Raw genomic sequence first — 16,294 nt, 5'->3', positions numbered from 1 at the left:
TTAAATAAATATGTATCTCAAAAATTTTATAAAAAGGGTAGACTTCATTTCCTATCCATGCTCTAGTGGGTACAGGGTATGTTCAGAGAAGATTAGTACTTCCAGGGGTGAGGGCTGCTGAGCCCTTTACAAGACTGCTTTCCATCTCTGTTGTCCACCTGATCCACCAGATCAGCTGGGGCTCCAAAAAGCTGTAGCATGCACAGTGGCCAGTCTCTCACGGTTCTCCTCATACTTATCTAACTTGTTGTTTGTCCTTCATTCTGGAAGAGAACCATGACATCAGGGAGGTGAAGCCCTGACCTGCAAGTGAATTGGATTTGAGGGAAGACACTATTCCTCTTCTACCTTTGCTGTATCTTCCTCCAGATCGTGCCCTCCAAACATAACTGTCCCTGCGGGCTCTGTCCTGGGGCCTCTTCCCTTCTCCCTCTATTTAACATCACTTGGTCATCTCATCAGCTTCCCTGGATTTAATCACTATCTCTATGCTGATGAGTATCAAGTTTACCTGTCTTGCCCACTTTGCTATCACTTTACTGACCTCTAGTCCCACATTTCCAGTTGCCTTACTGATATCTTGAACCAAATATTTAGTAGACGTCTTAAATTCTCCAAAACAGAACTCATCATCTTTCTCACTAAACCTTTCCCAAATCCTAACTTCCCTATGACTGAAAAGGGGGAAAGCCATATTCTTAATCTCTTGGGTTCCCCACCTAAGACACATCGTGGACTGCTCCCCCGTTCTCATCTTCCATACTGAAGCTGTTGTCAAGGCTTGTTAATTTCATTTCTGCAACATCCCTTAGAGATTTCTTCTCAGCAGCACCTCTGGTAGATTTCACCTCTGCAGTCTCTCTTGAAGATTTCACCTCTACAGCCTCTCTCCTAGATTTCACCTCTGCAGCCTCTCTCGTAGATTTCACCTCTCTCGTAGATTTCACCTCTGCAGCCTCTCTCGTAGATTTCACCTCTGCAGCCTCTCTCCCAGATTTCACCTCTGCAGCCTCTCTCCCAGATTTCACCTCTGCAACCTCTCTCCCAGATTTCACCTCTGCAGCCTCTCTCGTAGATTTCACCTCTGAAGCCTCTCTCCCAGATTTCACTTCTGCAGCCTCTTTCTTGGATTTGACCACTACAGCTTCTCTCCCATATTTCACCACTGCAGCTTCTTCCATGGATTCAACCTCGGGAAACTCTCTCCCAGATTTCACCTCTGCAACCTCTCCCCTAGATTTCCCCTCTGCAATTCTCCCAGATTTCCCCTCTTCAGCCTCTCTCCTAGATTTCCTCTCTGAATATCTTCTAGATTTCACCTCAGCAGTATCTCTGGTAGATTTCCCCTCTGCAGTCTTTCTTCTAGATTTCACCTCTGCATCTCCCTTAGATTTTACCTCTGCAGCCTCTCTCTTCAATTTCATCTCTGCAGCCCCTCTCCTAGATTTCACGTTTGCAGGGTCTTCCTTAGATTTCACCTCTGCATCTCCCTTAGATTTCACCTCTGCAGCCTTTCTCCTAGATTTCACTTCTATAGCCTCTCTCCTAGAATTCACCTTTGTAGCCTCTCCCTTAGATTTCACCTCTGTATCTCTCCTAGATTTCCTTTCTGCATCTGTCTTAGATTTCAACTCAGCAGCATCTCTGGTAGATTTCCCTTCTGCAGTCTCTCCCCTAAATTTCACCTCTGCAGCCTCTCCCCTGGATTTCACCTCTGCAGGCTCTCTCCTAGATTTCCCCTCTGCAGCATCTCTCCTAGATTTCCTCTCTGCATCTCTCCTAAATTTCCTCTCTGAATCTCTCCTAGATTTCTCCTCTACAACCACTCTCCTAGATTTCACTTCCGCAGTCTCTCCCCTAGATTTCCCCTCTACAACCTTTCTGCTAGATTTCACTTCTTCATCTCTCTTAGATTTCATCTCTACAGCCTCTCTCCTAGATTTCACTTCTTCGCCATCTCTCCTAGATTTCACTTCTGCAACCTTTCTCTTAGATTTTACTTCTGCATCTCTCCTAGATTTCCTCTCTGCATCTCTTCTAGATTTCACTTCTGTATCTTTCCTAGATTTCCCCTCTTCAGCCTTTCTGCTAGATTTCATGTCTGCATCTCTCTTAGATTTCCCCTCTGTAGCCTCTCCCCTAGATTTCCCCTCTGCAACCTCTCTACTAGATTTCCCCTCTGCAGTCTTTCCACTAGATTTCGCCTCTGCATCTCTCCTAGATTTCATTTCTACAGGCTTTCTCCTAGATTTCACCTCTGCATCTCTTCTAGATTTCCTCTCTTCATCTCTCCTAGATTTCACCTCAGCATCATCTCTGGTAGATTTCCCCTCTGCAGGCTCTCCCCTAGATTTCACCACTGTAGACTCTCCCCTAGATTTCACTTTTGCAGGCTCTCTTCTAGATTTCACCTCTGCACCATCTCTCCTATATTTCCTCTTTGCATTTCTCCAAAATTTCCTCTCTGAATCTCTCCTAGATTTCTCTTCTACTGCCTCTCTTCTAGATTTCACCTCTGCAGCCTCTCTCCTAGATTTCCCCTCTGCAGCCTCTCTCCTAGATTTCCCCTCTGCAACCTCTCTCCTAGATTTTATCTCTACAGGTTCTCTCCTAGATTTCACCTCTGCAACCTTTCTCCTAGATTTCATCTCTGCAGCCTCTCCCCAAGATTTCACCTCTGCAGCCTCTCCCCTAGATCTCACTTCTGCAGCCTCTCCCTTAGATTTCACCTCTGCATCCTCTTTCCTAGATTTCACCTCTGCAACTTTTCTGCTAGATTTCAATTCTTCAGCCTCTCCCCTAGATTTGGCCTCAGCATCCTCTCCACTAGACTTCTCCTCTGTAGCCTCTCTCTTAAATTTCACCTCTTCAGCCTCTCTGCTAGATTTCACCTCTCCATCTTTCCTAGATTTCACTACTGCATCTCTTTTAGATTTCATCTCTGCAGCCTGTCCCTTAGATTTCATCTCTGTAGCATCTCTCCTAGATTTTACCTCTGCATCTCTCTTAGATTTCACCTCTGTAACCTCTCTCCTAGATTTTATCTCTACAGGCTTTCTCCTAGATTTCACCTCTCCATATCTCCTAGATTTAACCTCTGTAGCCTCTCTCCTAGATCTCACTTCTGCATCTCCCTTAGATTTCATCTCTGCATCCTCTTTCCTAGATTTCATCTCTGCAACTTCTCTGCTAGATTTAAATTCTTCAGCTTCTCCCCTAGATTTGGCCTCAGCATCCTGTCCAGTAGACTTCTCTTCTGCAGCCTCTCTCTTAAATTTAACCTCTGCAGCCTCTCTGCTAGATTTCACCTCTCCATCCTTCCTAGATTTCACTACTGCATCTCTTTTAGATGTCATCTCTGTAGCCTCTCTCCTAGATTTCACCTCTGCATCTCTCTTAGATTTCACCTCTGCATCTCTCCTCGATTTCCCCTCTGCAGCTTCTCCTTTAGATTTCACCTCTGCTTGTCTCTTAGATTTCACCTCTGCATCCCTCCTAGGTCTCACCTCTGCATCTCTCCTCGATTTCCCCTCTGCAGCTTCTCCTTTAGATTTCACCTCTGCAGCCTCTCTCCTAGATTTCACTTCTGCATCTCTCCTAGGTCTCACCTCTGCATCCCTCCTTGATTTCACCTCTGCATCTCTCCTCAATTTCACCTCTGCATCTCTCTTAGATTTCTCCTCTGCAGCCTCTCTCCTCAATTTCATCTCTGCAGCCTCTCTCCTCAATTTCATCTCTGCAGCCTCTCTCATAGCTTCCCCCTCTCTCCTAGATTTCACCTTTACATCTTCCTTAGATTTCACCTCTGCAGCCTCTCTCCTAGATTTCCCCTCTGCAGCTTCTCCTTTAGATTTCACCTCTGCAGCATCTCTCCTAGATTTCATTTCTGCATCTCTCTTAGATTTCATCTCTGCATTTCTCCTCGATTTCACCTCTGCATCCTCTCTCCTAGATTTCCCCTCTACTGCTTCTCTCCTAGATTTCATCTCTACAGGCTCTCTCCTAGATTTCCCCTCTACTGCTTCTCTCCTAGATTTCATCTCTACAGGCTCTCTCCTAGATTTCACCTCTACATCTCTCTTAGATTTACCCTCTGCAGCCTCTCTCCTAGATTTCTCCTCTGCAGCTTTTCCTTTAGATTTCACCACTGCTGCCTCTCTCCTAGATCTCACCTCTACTTCTCCCTTAGATTTCACTTCTGCAGCTTCTCTCCTAGATTTCACTTCTGCAGCCTCTCTTGTAGATTCCACCGCTGCCTCTCTTTTAGATTTCATCTCTGCAGTCTTTCCCCTAGATTTCACTTCTGCAGCATCTCTTTTAGATTTCTCCTCTGCAACCTCTCTCCTAGATTGAACCTCTGCAGTATCTCTCCTAAATTTTACCTCTGTATCCTCTCTCCTAGATTTCTCCTCTGCAGCCTCTCTAGTAGACTTCACCTCTGCATCTGTCCTGAATTTCATCTCTACATCTCTCCTAGATTTCCCCACTGCATCCTCTCTCCTAGATTTCACCTCTCTAGCCTCTCTCCTAGATTTCACCTCTGAATCTTTCCTAGATTTCACTTCTGCAGCCTCGCTCCTCAATTTCATCTCTGCATATCTCCTAGATTTCACTTCTCCAGCCTCTCTTCTAGATTCCACTTCTGCAGCTTCTTTCGTAGATTTCAGCTCTGCAGCCTCTCTCCTAGATTTCACCTCTGCAGCCTCTCTTGTAGATTTCACCTCTGCTTGCCCCTTAGATTTTCCCTCTGCATCCCTCCTAGATTTCATCTCTGCAGCCTCTTTTCTAGATTTCACCTCTGCATCTCCCTTAGATTTCACATGTGCAGCCTCTCTCCTAGATTTCATCTCTGCAGCCTCTCTTCTTGATTTCATCACTGGATCTCTCCTAGATTTCAGCCCTGCATCTTTGCTATATTTCACCTCTAGGCCCTCTCCCCTATATTTCACCTCTGCAACCTCTCCCTTAGATTTCATCTCTGCATCTCTCTTAGATTTACCCTCTGTGGCCTTTCTCCTAGATTTCTCCTCTGCAGCCTCTCTCCTAAATTTCTCCTCTGCAGCCTCTCTCCTAGATTTCTCCTCTGCAGCCTCTCTCCTAGATTTCCCCTTTGTATCCTCTCTCCTAGATTTCACCTCTGCAGCATCTCCCCTAGATTTCACATATGTTGCCTCTTCCATGTAGTCGACCTCTGCAAACTCTTTCCCAGATTTCAGCTCTGGATCTCTCTTAGATTTCACCTCTGCAGTCTCTCTCCTAGATTTCTCCTCGTGATTCTCTCCCCTAGATTTCACCTCTGCAGCCCATTCCATGGATTCAACCCCTGAAAACTCTCTCCCAGATTTCAGCTCTGGATCTCTCTTAGATTTCACCTCTGCGACTTCTCCCTTTGATTTCACCTCTGCTTCTCCCTTAGATTTCTCCTCTCCCTCTCCCATAGATTTCACCTCTTCAGCCTCCCTTCTGGATTTCACCTCTGCTTCTTCTCTCCTAGATTTCATCTCTGCTTCTCCCCTAAATTTCACTTCTACATATTTCACCTCTGCATCTCCCTTAGATTTTATTTCTGCAGCCTCTCTCCTAGATTCCACCTCTGCTTCTTCCTTAGATTTCACCTCTGCAGCTTCTCCCTTAGATTTCACCTCTGCAGCCTCTCCCTTAGATTTCACCTCTGCAGCCTCTCCCTTAGATTTCTCCTCTGAATCGCCCTTAGATTTCACCTCTGCCACATCTCTCCCATATTTCTCCCCTGCAACCTCTCCCCTAGATTTCACCTCTGCTTCTCCCTTAGATTTCAGTTCTGCATCTCCCTTAGATTTCATCTCAGCATCTCCCTTAGATTTCACATCTGCCGCCTCTCTCCTCCTAGATTTCACTTCTGCATCTCCCTTAGATTTCACATCTGCCAACTCTCTCCTAGACTTCACCTCTGCTTCTCCCTTAAATTTCACCTCTACACATTTCACCTCTACATCTCCCTTAGATTTCACCTCTGCATCTCCCTTTGATTTCACCTCTGCATCTCCCTTAGATTTCATTTCTGCAGCCTCTATCCTAGATTTCACCTCTGCTTCTTCCTTAGATTTCACCTCTGCAGCCTCTCCCTTAGATTTCACTTCTGCATCTCCCTTAGATTTCACCTCTGCAGCCTCTCTCCTAGATTTCACCTCTGCTTCTCCATTAAATTTCACCCCTACATATTTCACCTCTACATCTCCCTTAAATTTCACCTCTGCATCTCCCTTAGATTTCATCTCTGCATCTCCCTTAGATTTCACCTCTGCATCTCCCTTAGATTTCACCTCTGCAGCCTCTCTCCTAGATTTCACCTCTGCTTCTTCCTTAGATTTCACCTCTGCATCTCCCTTAGATTTCACCTCTGCAGCCTCTCTCCTAGATTTCACCTCTGCTTCTTCCTTAGATTTCACCTCTGTAGCCTCTCTCCTAGATGTCACTTCTGCAACTTCTCTTCTAGATCTCAGCTCTGTACCCTCTGCCCTAAATTTCACCTCTGCATCCTCTCTCCTAGATGTCACTTCTGCATCTCTTTTAGATTTCACATCTGCAACCTCTCCCTTAGATTTCACCTCAGCTTCTCCCTTAGATTTCCCCTCTGCATCTCTCTTAAGTTTCACCTCTGCAGCCCCTCTCCCAGATTTCACCTCTGCATCTTTCTTAGATTTCACCTCTGCAACCTCTCTCCTTGATTTCACCTCTGCATCTTTCTTATATTTCACCTCTGCAGCTTCTCTCCTTGATTTCACCTTTGTATCTCCCTTACATTTACCCTCTGCAGCTCTCTTAGGTTTCACCTCTGTAGCCTCTCTCCCAGATTTCACCTCTGCATCTTTCTTAGATTTCACCTCTGCAGCCTCTCTCCTTGATTTCATCTCTACATCTCCCTTAGTTTTCACCTCTGCAACTCCTCTCCTAGATTTCATATCTCCATCTCTTGCAGATCTCGCCTCTTGAGCCTCTCCCTTAGATTTCATCTCTGCAGCTTCTCTCGTAAATTTTACCTCTGCACCATCTCTCCTAGATTTCCTCTCTGCAGCCTCTCCCTCAGATTTCACCTTTGAAGCCTCTTCCTCAGATTTCATCTTTGCATCTCTCCTAGATTTCACCTCTGCAACCTCTCTCCTCGATTTCACCTCTGCATCTTCCTTAGATTTCACCTCTGCAGCCTCTTTCCTAAATTTCACCTCTGCATCATCTCTCCTAGATTTTCTGTCTGCAACATCTCCCCTAGATTTCACCTCTAGGGCCTCTCCCCTATATTTCACTTCTGCAACCTCTACCTTAGATTTCATCTCTGCATCTCTCTTAGATTTACCTTCTGCAGCCTCTCTCCTAGATTTCTCCTCTGCAGCCTCTCTCCTAGATTTCTCCTCTGCAGCCTCTCTCCTAGATTTCCTCTCTGCAACCACTCTCCTAAATTTCTCCTCTGCAGCCTCTCTCCTAGATTTCATCTCTGCTTCTCCTTTAGATTTCAACTCTTCATCTCCCTTAGATTTCACCTCTGCAGTCTCTCTCCTAGATTTCATCTCTGAAGCCTCTCCTCTAGATTTCATATCAGCAACCTCTCTTATAGATTTCACCTCTGCTGCCACTCTCCTGGATTTCATCTCTGCAGCTTCTCCCTTAGATTTCACCTCAACTTGTCCCTTAAATTTCATCTCTGCAGCCTCTGTCCTAGATTTCACCTCTACTGGCTCTCTCCTAGATTTCACCTCTACATCTCCCTTAGATTTCACCTCTGCAGTTTCTCTCCTAGATTTCTCCTCTGCAGCCTCTCTCCTAGATTTCTCCTCTGTAGCCTCTCTCCTAGATTTCCTCTCTGCAACCACTCTCCTAAATTTCTCCTCTGCAGCCTCTCTCCTAGATTTCATCTCTGCTTCTCCTTTAGATTTCAACTCTTCATCTCCCTTAGATTTCACCTCTGCAGTCTCTCTCCTAGATTTCATCTCTGAAGCCTCTCCTCTAGATTTCATATCAGCAACCTCTCTTATAGATTTCACCTCTGCTGCCACTCTCCTGGATTTCATCTCTGCAGCTTCTCCCTTAGATTTCACCTCAACTTGTCCCTTAAATTTCATCTCTGCAGCCTCTCTCCTAGATTTCACCTCTACATCTCCCTTAGATTTCACCTCTGCAGTTTCTCTCCTAGATTTCATCTCAGCAGCTGCTCTCCTAGGTTTCTCCTCTGCAGCTTCTCCCTTAGATTTCACCTTTGCAGCTTCTTCTTTAGATTTCACCTCTGCTTGTCTCTTAGATTTCACTTCTGCAGCCTCTGTCCTAGATTTCACCTCTGCTGCCACTCTCCTAGATTTCTCCTCTGCAGCCTCTTTCCCAGATTTCTCCTCTGCTTCTTTCTTAGATTTCACCTTTGTAACCTTTCTCCCAGATTTCACCTCTGCATCTCTCCTAGGTTTCTCCTCTGCAGCTTCTCCCTTAGATTTCACCTCGACTTGTCCCTTAAATTTCACCTCTACATCTCCCTTAGATTTCACCTCTGCAGTTTCTCTCCTAGATTTCATCTCAGCAGCTGCTCTCCTAGGTTTCTCCTCTGCAACTTCTCCCTTAGATTTCACCTCTGCTTGTCTCTTAGATTTCACTTCTGCAGCCTCTGTCCTAGATTTCACCTCTGCTTCCACTCTCCTGGATTTCACCTCTGCAATCTCTCTCCTAGATTTCTCCTCAGCAGCCTCTTTCCCAGATTTCTCCTCTGCTTCTTTCTTAGATTTCACCTTTGTAACCTCTCTCTCAGATTTCACCTCTGCAGCTTCTCTCTTAGATTTCACCTCAACTTGTCCCTTAAGTTTCATCTCTGCAGCCTCTGTCCTAGATTTCACCTCTACTGGCTCTCTCCTAGATTTCACCTCTACATCTTCCTTAGATTTCACCTCTGCAGTTTCTCTCCTAGATTTCATCTCAGCAGCTGCTCTCCTAGGTTTCTCCTCTACAGCTTCTCCCTTAGATTTCACCTCTGCTTGTCTCTTAGATTTCACTTCTGCAGCCTCTGTCCTAGATTTCACCTCTGCTTCCACTCTCCTGGATTTCACCTCTGCAATCTCTCTCCTTGATTTTTCCTCTGCAGACTCTTTCCCAGATTTCACCTCTGCTTCTTTCTTAGATTTCACCTTTGTAGCCTCTCTCCCAGATTTCACTTCTGCATCTCTCCTAGGTTTCTCCCCTGCAGCTTCTCTCTTAGATTTCACCTCAACTTGTCCCTTAAATTTCATCTCTGCAGCCTCTCTCCTAGATTTCACCTCTGCAGCCTCTGTCCTAGATTTCACCTCTGCAGCCTCTCTCCTAGGTTTCTCCTCTGCAGCCTCTGTCCTAGATTTCATCTCTACGTCTCCCTTAGATTTCACCTCTGCAGTTTCTCTCCTAGATTTCATCTCAGCAGCTGCTCTCCTAGGTTTCTCCTCTGCAGCTTCTCCCTTAGATTTCACCTCTGCAGCTTCTCCTTTATATTTCACCTCTGCTTGTCTCTTAGATTTCACTTCTGCAGCCTCTGTCCTAGATTTCACCTCTGCTGCCACTCTCCTAGATTTCACCTCTGCAATCTCTCTCCTTGATTTTTCCTCTGCAGCCTCTTTCCCAGATTTCACCTCTACTGGCTCTCTCCTAGATTTCACCTCTACATCTCCCTTAGATTTCACCTCTGCAGTTTCTCTCCTAGATTTCATCTCAGCAGCTGCTCTCCTAGGTTTCTCCTCTGCAGCTTCTCCCTTAGATTTCACCTCTGCAGCTTCTCCTTTATATTTCACCTCTGCTTGTCTCTTAAATTTCACTTCTGCAGCCTCTGTCCTAGATTTCACCTCTGCTTCCACTCTCCTGGATTTCACCTCTGCAATCTCTCTCCTTGATTTTTCCTCTGCAGCCTCTTTCCCAGATTTCACCTCTACTGGCTCTCTCCTAGATTTCACCTCTACATCTCCCTTAGATTTCACCTCTGCAGTTTCTCTCCTAGATTTCATCTCAGCAGCTGCTCTCCTAGGTTTCTCCTCTGCAGCTTCTCCCTTAGATTTCACCTCTGCATCTTCTCCTTTATATTTCACCTCTGCTTGTCTCTTAGATTTCACTTCTGCAGCCTCTGTCCTAGATTTCACCTCTGCTTCCACTCTCCTGGATTTCACCTCTGCAATCTCTCTCCTTGATTTTTCCTCTGCAGACTCTTTCCCAGATTTCACCTCTGCTTCTTTCTTAGATTTCACCTTTGTAGCCTCTCTCCCAGATTTCACTTCTGCATCTCTCCTAGGTTTCTCCCCTGCAGCTTCTCCCTTAGATTTCACCTCAACTTGTCCCTTAAATTTCATCTCTGCAGCCTCTCTCCTAAATTTCACCTCTGCAGCCTCTGTCCTAGATTTCACCTCTACTGGCTCTCTCCTAGATTTCACCTCTACATCTCCCTTAGATTTCACCTCTGCAGTTTCTCTCCTAGATTTCATCTCAGCAGCTACTCTCCTAGGTTTCTCCTCTGCAGCTTCTCCCTTAAATGTCACTTCTGCAGATTCTGTCCTAGATTTCACCTCTGCAGCCTCTCTCCTAGATTTCACTTCTGCAGCTTCTCCTTTAGATTTCACCTCTGCTTGTCTCTTAGATTTCACTTCTGCTGCCTCTGTCCTAGATTTCACCTCTGCTGCCACTCTCCTGGATTTCACCTCTGCAACCTCTCTCCTAGGTTTCTCCTCTGCAACTTCTTCTTTAGATTTCATCTCTGCTTGTCTTTTAGATTTCCCTTCTGCAGCTTCTCCTTTAAATTTCACCTCTGCTTGTCTCTTAGATTTCACTTCTGCAGCCTCTGTCCAAGATTTCACCTCTGCAGCCTCTCTCCTAGATTTCACTTCTGCAGCTTCTCCTTTAGATTTCACCTCTGCTTGTCTCTTAGATTTCACTTCTGCTGCCTCTGTCCTAGATTTCACCTCTGCAGCCTCTCTCCTAGATTTCACCTCTGCAACCTCTCTCCTAGGTTTCTCCTCTGCAGCTTCTTCTTTAGATTTCTCCTCTGCAGCCTCTCTCCTAGATTTCCCCTCTGCAGCTTCTCCTTTAGATTTCACCTCTGCTTGTCTCTTAGATTTCACTTCTGCTGCCTCTGTCCTAGATTTCACCTCTGCAGCCTCTCTCCTAGATTTCACCTCTGCAACCTCTCTCCTAGGTTTCTCCTCTGCAGCTTCTTCTTTAGATTTCACCTCTGCAGCCTCTCTCCTAGATTTCCTCTCTGCAGCTTCTCCTTTAAATTTCACCTCTGCTTGTCTCTTAGATTTCACTTCTGCAGCCTCTGTCCTAGATTTCACCTCTGCAGCCTCTCTCCTAGATTTTTCCTCCATAGCCTCTCTCCTAGTTTTCACCTCTGCAGCCTCTCTCATAGCTTTCCCCTCTGCAGCTTCTCCTTTAGATTTCACCTCTGCTTGTCTCTTAGATTTCACCTCTGCAGCCTCTGTCCTAGATTTCACCTCTGCTGCCACTCTCCTGGATTTCACCTCTGCAGCCTCTCTCCTAGATTTTTCCTCCATAGCCTCTCTCCTAGTTTTCACCTCTGCAGCCTCTCTCATAGCTTTCCCCTCTGCAGCTTCTCCTTTAGATTTCACCTCTGCTTGTCTCTTAGATTTCACCTCTGCAGCCTCTGTCCTAGATTTCACCTCTGCTGCCACTCTCCTGGATTTCACCTCTGCAATCTCTCTCCTTGATTTTTCCTCTGCAGCTTGTCCCTTAGGTTTCATGTCTGCAGCCTCTCTCCTAGATTTCATCTCTACTTGCTCTCTCCTAGATTTCACTTCTATATCTCCCTTAGATTTCACCTCTGCAGCCTCTCTCCTAGATTTCACCTCTGCAGTTTCTCTCCTAGATTTCATCTCAGCAACTGTTCTCCTAGGTTTCTCCTCTGCAGTTTCTCCCTTAGATTTCACCTCTTCAGCTTCTCCCTTAGATTTCACCTCTGCTTGTCTCTTAGATTTCACCTCTGCAGTATCTCTCCTAGATTTCCTCTCTGCCACTTCTTTCCTAGATTTCACCACTGAATCCTCTCTCCTAGTTTTCACCTCTACATCTCTCTTAGATTTCACTTCTCCAGCCTCTCTCCTAGGTTTCACCTCTGCTTGCTCCTTTGATTTCCCCTCTACATCTCCCTTAGATTTCATCTCTGCAGGTTCTCTCCTATATTTTACCTCCACTGGCTCTCTCCTAGATTTCACCTCTATATCTCCCCTAGATTTTACTTCTGCATCTCTCCTAATTTTCACTTCTGTAGCGTCTCTCGTAGCTTTCCCCTCTGCAGCAGCTCTCCTAGATTTCTCTTCTGCAGCTTCTCCTTTAGATTTCGCCTCTGCTTGTCCCTTAGATTTCACCTTTGGAGCCTCTCTCCTAGATTTCACTTCTGCATCTCTATTAGAGTTTATCTCTGCAGCCTCTGTACTAGATTTTATGTCTGCTGTTTCTCTCCTAGATCTCACCTCTACATCTGCCTTAGATTTCACCTCTGCAGCATCTCTCCTTGATCTTACCTCTGCCCTAGATTTCCCTTTTGCATCTCTCTTAGATTTCATCTCTGCCACCTCTCTCCTAGATTTCACCTCATCTCCCTTAGATTTTACCATTGAAACTTCTGCCTTAGATTTCACCTCTACATCTTCCTTAGATTTCATCTTTGCAGCATCTCTCCCAGATTTCACCTCTGCAGCTTCTCGTCTAGATTTCACCTCCGTAGCCTCTCTCCTAGTTTTCACTTCTGTAGCGTCTCTTGTAGCTTTACCCTCTGCAGCCGCTCTCCTCGATTTCACCTCTGCAGCCTCTCCCCTAGATTTCACCTCCGTAGCCTCTCTCATAGCTTTCCCCTCTGCAACCTCTCTCCTAGATTTCTCCTCTGCAGTCTCTCTCCTAGATTTCACCTCTGCTTCTCTCTTAAATTTCCCTTCTGCAGCCTCTCTCCTATATTTCACCTCTGCATCTCTCTTAGATTTCTTCTCTGTAGACTCTCCCCTGGATTTCACCTCTGTAGTCTCTCTCGTAGATTTCCCCTCTGCAGCCTCTCTCCTAGATTTGTCCTCTGCAGCTTTTCCCTTAGATTTTACCTCTGTAGCCTCTCTCCTCGATTTCATTTCTATTGCCTCTCTCCTAAATTTCACCTCTGCAGCTTCTCTTGTAGATATCCCCTCTGCAGCCTCTCTTCTAGATTTCTCTTCTGCAGCTTCTCCCTTAGATTTCACCTCTGCTTTTCTCTTAGATTTCATCTCTATAGCTTCTCTCCTTGATTTCTCCTCTGCAGCCTCTCTAGTAGATTTCCCCTCTGCAGCCTCTCTCCTAGATTTCTCCTCTGCAGCTTCTCCTTTAGAATTCATCTCTATAGGCTCTCTCCTAGATTTCACCTCTGTAGCCTCTCTCTTAGATTTCCCCTCTGCAGCCTCTCTTGCAGATTTCCCCTCTGCAGCCTCTCTCCTAGATTTCTCCTCTGTAACTTCTTTCTTATATTTCTCCTCTGCAGCCTCTCTCCCAGATTTCACTTCTGCTTTTCCCTTAGATTTCAACTCTTCATTTCCCTTAGATTTTACCTCTGCAGCTTCTCCCTTAGATTTCACCTCTGCTTGTCTCTTAGATTTCACCTCTGTAGCTTCTCTCCTAGATTTCCCCTGTGTAACCTCGCTTGTAGATTTCACCTTTGGAGCCTCTCCCTGAGATTTCACCTGTGCATCTTCCTTAGATTTCATCTCTGAATTTTCCTTAGATTTCACTTCTGTAGCCTCTTTCCTAAATTTCACCTCTGCATCATCTCTCTTAGATTTCCCTTCTGCAGCCTCTCTCCTAGATCTTGGTTCTGCATCCTCTCTGCTAGATCTCACCTCTGCAACCTCTCCCTGAGAATTCACCTCTGCATCCCTCTTGCATTTCATCTCTGCAGACTTCCTCCTAGATTTCACCTCTGCAGGTTCTCTCCTAGATTTCACTTCTGTAATCTCTACCTTAAATTTCACCTCTGAATCTCTCCTAAGTTTGCCCTCTGTAGCTTCTCTCCTAGATTTCACCTCTGCAACCTCTCCCTTAAATATCACCTCTTCATCTCTCCTAGGTTTGCCCTTTGAAGCTTCTCTCCTAGATTTCACCTCTGCAACCTCTACCTTAAATTTCACCTCTGCATCCTCTGTCCTAGATTTGACCTCTGCAACTTCTCCCTTAAGTTTCACCTCTATACCTCTCCTACATTTTCCTTCTGCGGCTCTCTCCTAGATCTAGCTGCTATAACTTCTCCCTTAGATTTCAATTCTGCATCTCTCTTAGATTTCCCCTCTTCAGCCTCTCTTGTAGATTTTACCTCTTCATCCTCTCCCCTAGATTCCACCTCTGTACTCTCTCTACTAGATTTCATCCCTGCAGCCTCTCCCCTACATTTCACCTCTGTACCCTCTCTCCTAGATTTCACTTCTGCATCTCTCTTAGATTTCTCTTCTGTAGCCTCTCTCCTAGATTTCACCTCAACAACCTCTCTCATAGATTTCACCTCTCCAGCCTCTCTTGTAGATTTCACATCTCCAGCTTTTATTGTAGATTTCACCTCTGCAGCCTCTCTCTTAGATTTCACCTGTGCAGCCTCTCTCCTAGATTTTTGCCTCTACATCTCTCTTAGATTTCATCTCTTCAGCCTCTGTTCTAGATTTCCCCTCTGCAGCCTTCCTCGTAGATTTTCCTTCTGCAGCATCTCTTGTGGATTTTTCCCTCTACAAAATCTCTTGTGAATTTTATCTCTACAACATCTTTTCAATATACCCCCTTTCCTCTGACATTTTCATGCTTGTCCAGCCTCTTATGACCCTCACACCTAGACAACTGCCCTATCCTGCTGCAGGGTCTGCCTCTCTCAAGGCTCCCCTACTCCAGCTGATCCTCTATTCAGTCACTAAAGTGATTTCTGTAAAACACTGGTTAGATCATCTCACTCAAAAATTCCACTGTCTCCCTTTTTCCTGCTAGAATAATACAAAATGCTCTGCTGGCATTCAAAGTCTTTCCTAACTTTCCCCTCCCATCTTCCCAGTCTTTTTATGCCTTATTTTGTGACATGTTCCATTCAGCGACACTGCCTTCCCTGCTGTTCCATGAATAAGACCTTCCATCTCTCTGCTCCAAGCATTTTCTCTGGCTTGGAACACTCTCTTTCCTCCACTCTGACTTTTGACCTCCCTGGCCTCCTTTAAATCTCATCTAAAACTTCATCTTCTACTGGAGGTTTTCCCTAACCTCTTAATTCTAGTATATTTCTTGTCTTATTATTTCCTATTTATTTTAAATATAACTTTTGCGTTTTATATTTGCTTGCATGTAGTCTCCTTCATTAGACTGTAAGTTCCCTGAGGGCAGGGACTGTCATTTCCACTCTTTTTAATATGCTTAGCATCTAGCACAGTGCCTGGCCCCTAGTAGCTTGTTAATAAATGTAAAGCATTTTACAAATAATTCCATTTGATGCTCATGACTACTATCGTTATGAGATGTTATCATTACCCCCATTTTATAGATGAGGAAACTGAGGTAAGAGGTTGCATGAATTGACATTGTCAGTAGGTCACAGCCGGTCACAGCCACGATTCGCATCTCCAACTTCTACCTCTACGTCCAATGCTCTTTCCCCTGTGTTGCCGCTAATTTTTTATGGCCAGGAGAGAATCGAAACTGGCCATTGCTGCCGTGCCCTCCCCTGGCGCAGCCCTCCCGACATGCTTGGCTCTGGCACGTGGGGGCCAAGGTCCCCAGGAGCGGGGAGGGGGAGGGCAGCGGAACCGGCCGGGGCGCGGAGCCGGGGCTGGGACTTGGCCGGGACGCCGGCTCTCTGCCCGCCGGCCTGCGCTTCCGAAGGCCAAACGAGCGCCAGGGGCTTCCCGAGGAATCCCGGGAGAACCGACGGCCGCTGCGTGAGGAGACAACACCAGCGCACAAACGGGGCTGATGCACCGAGGGAAGGAGGGAGGCTGCGGGCCGGGGTCGCCGTGCGGGGGGCGGCGGGGGCGCAGGGCCCGTGCGCCCTGAAGGGACAGGAGGAAGCAGGAGGCTCGTCCCCCCGGCCGGGGCTTTCCCACTCACCAGCTGCCTGTAAAGCGCCGTGAAAGCGCCGTAGTACGCCACGCAGGCGGCCGCGATGAACACGTTCCCGGTGATGTTGGAGATCTCGCTCTCAAAGTTCTGGATGCTCTCTTCCCAGCGCACCTGCTCGTCTCCCAGCGCAGCCGTGAGGCGCCCGGCGCGGTTCAGGCGCGCCTGCGTCAGGGCCATGGTTTTGGCTGCGGGGAGTCAAGAAAACCGGGCT

General features: G+C 46.3%; 1 protein-coding gene across 2 annotated transcripts in view; it reads right to left on the bottom strand.

Moving 5' to 3' along the window:
* The window catches only part of DNAH6 (dynein axonemal heavy chain 6), a 188,789-nt gene that overhangs the window by 58,729 nt on the left and 113,766 nt on the right, over positions 1 to 16,294 (bottom strand). For both annotated transcript variants that reach the window (XM_074285606.1, XM_074285605.1), the window contains one exon: positions 16,072 to 16,268. In XM_074285606.1, the coding sequence (XP_074141707.1) occupies positions 16,072 to 16,268 (197 nt within the window). The remainder of the gene's footprint in view (positions 1 to 16,071; positions 16,269 to 16,294) is intronic.

Source organism: Sminthopsis crassicaudata, chromosome 2, assembly GCF_048593235.1.
Source record: "Sminthopsis crassicaudata isolate SCR6 chromosome 2, ASM4859323v1, whole genome shotgun sequence".
In the NCBI taxonomy this organism is placed as follows: domain Eukaryota; kingdom Metazoa; phylum Chordata; class Mammalia; order Dasyuromorphia; family Dasyuridae; genus Sminthopsis; species Sminthopsis crassicaudata.
The sequence above is the reverse complement of the archived record's forward strand: the minus strand, read 5'-3'. Positions and strand labels throughout refer to the sequence as shown.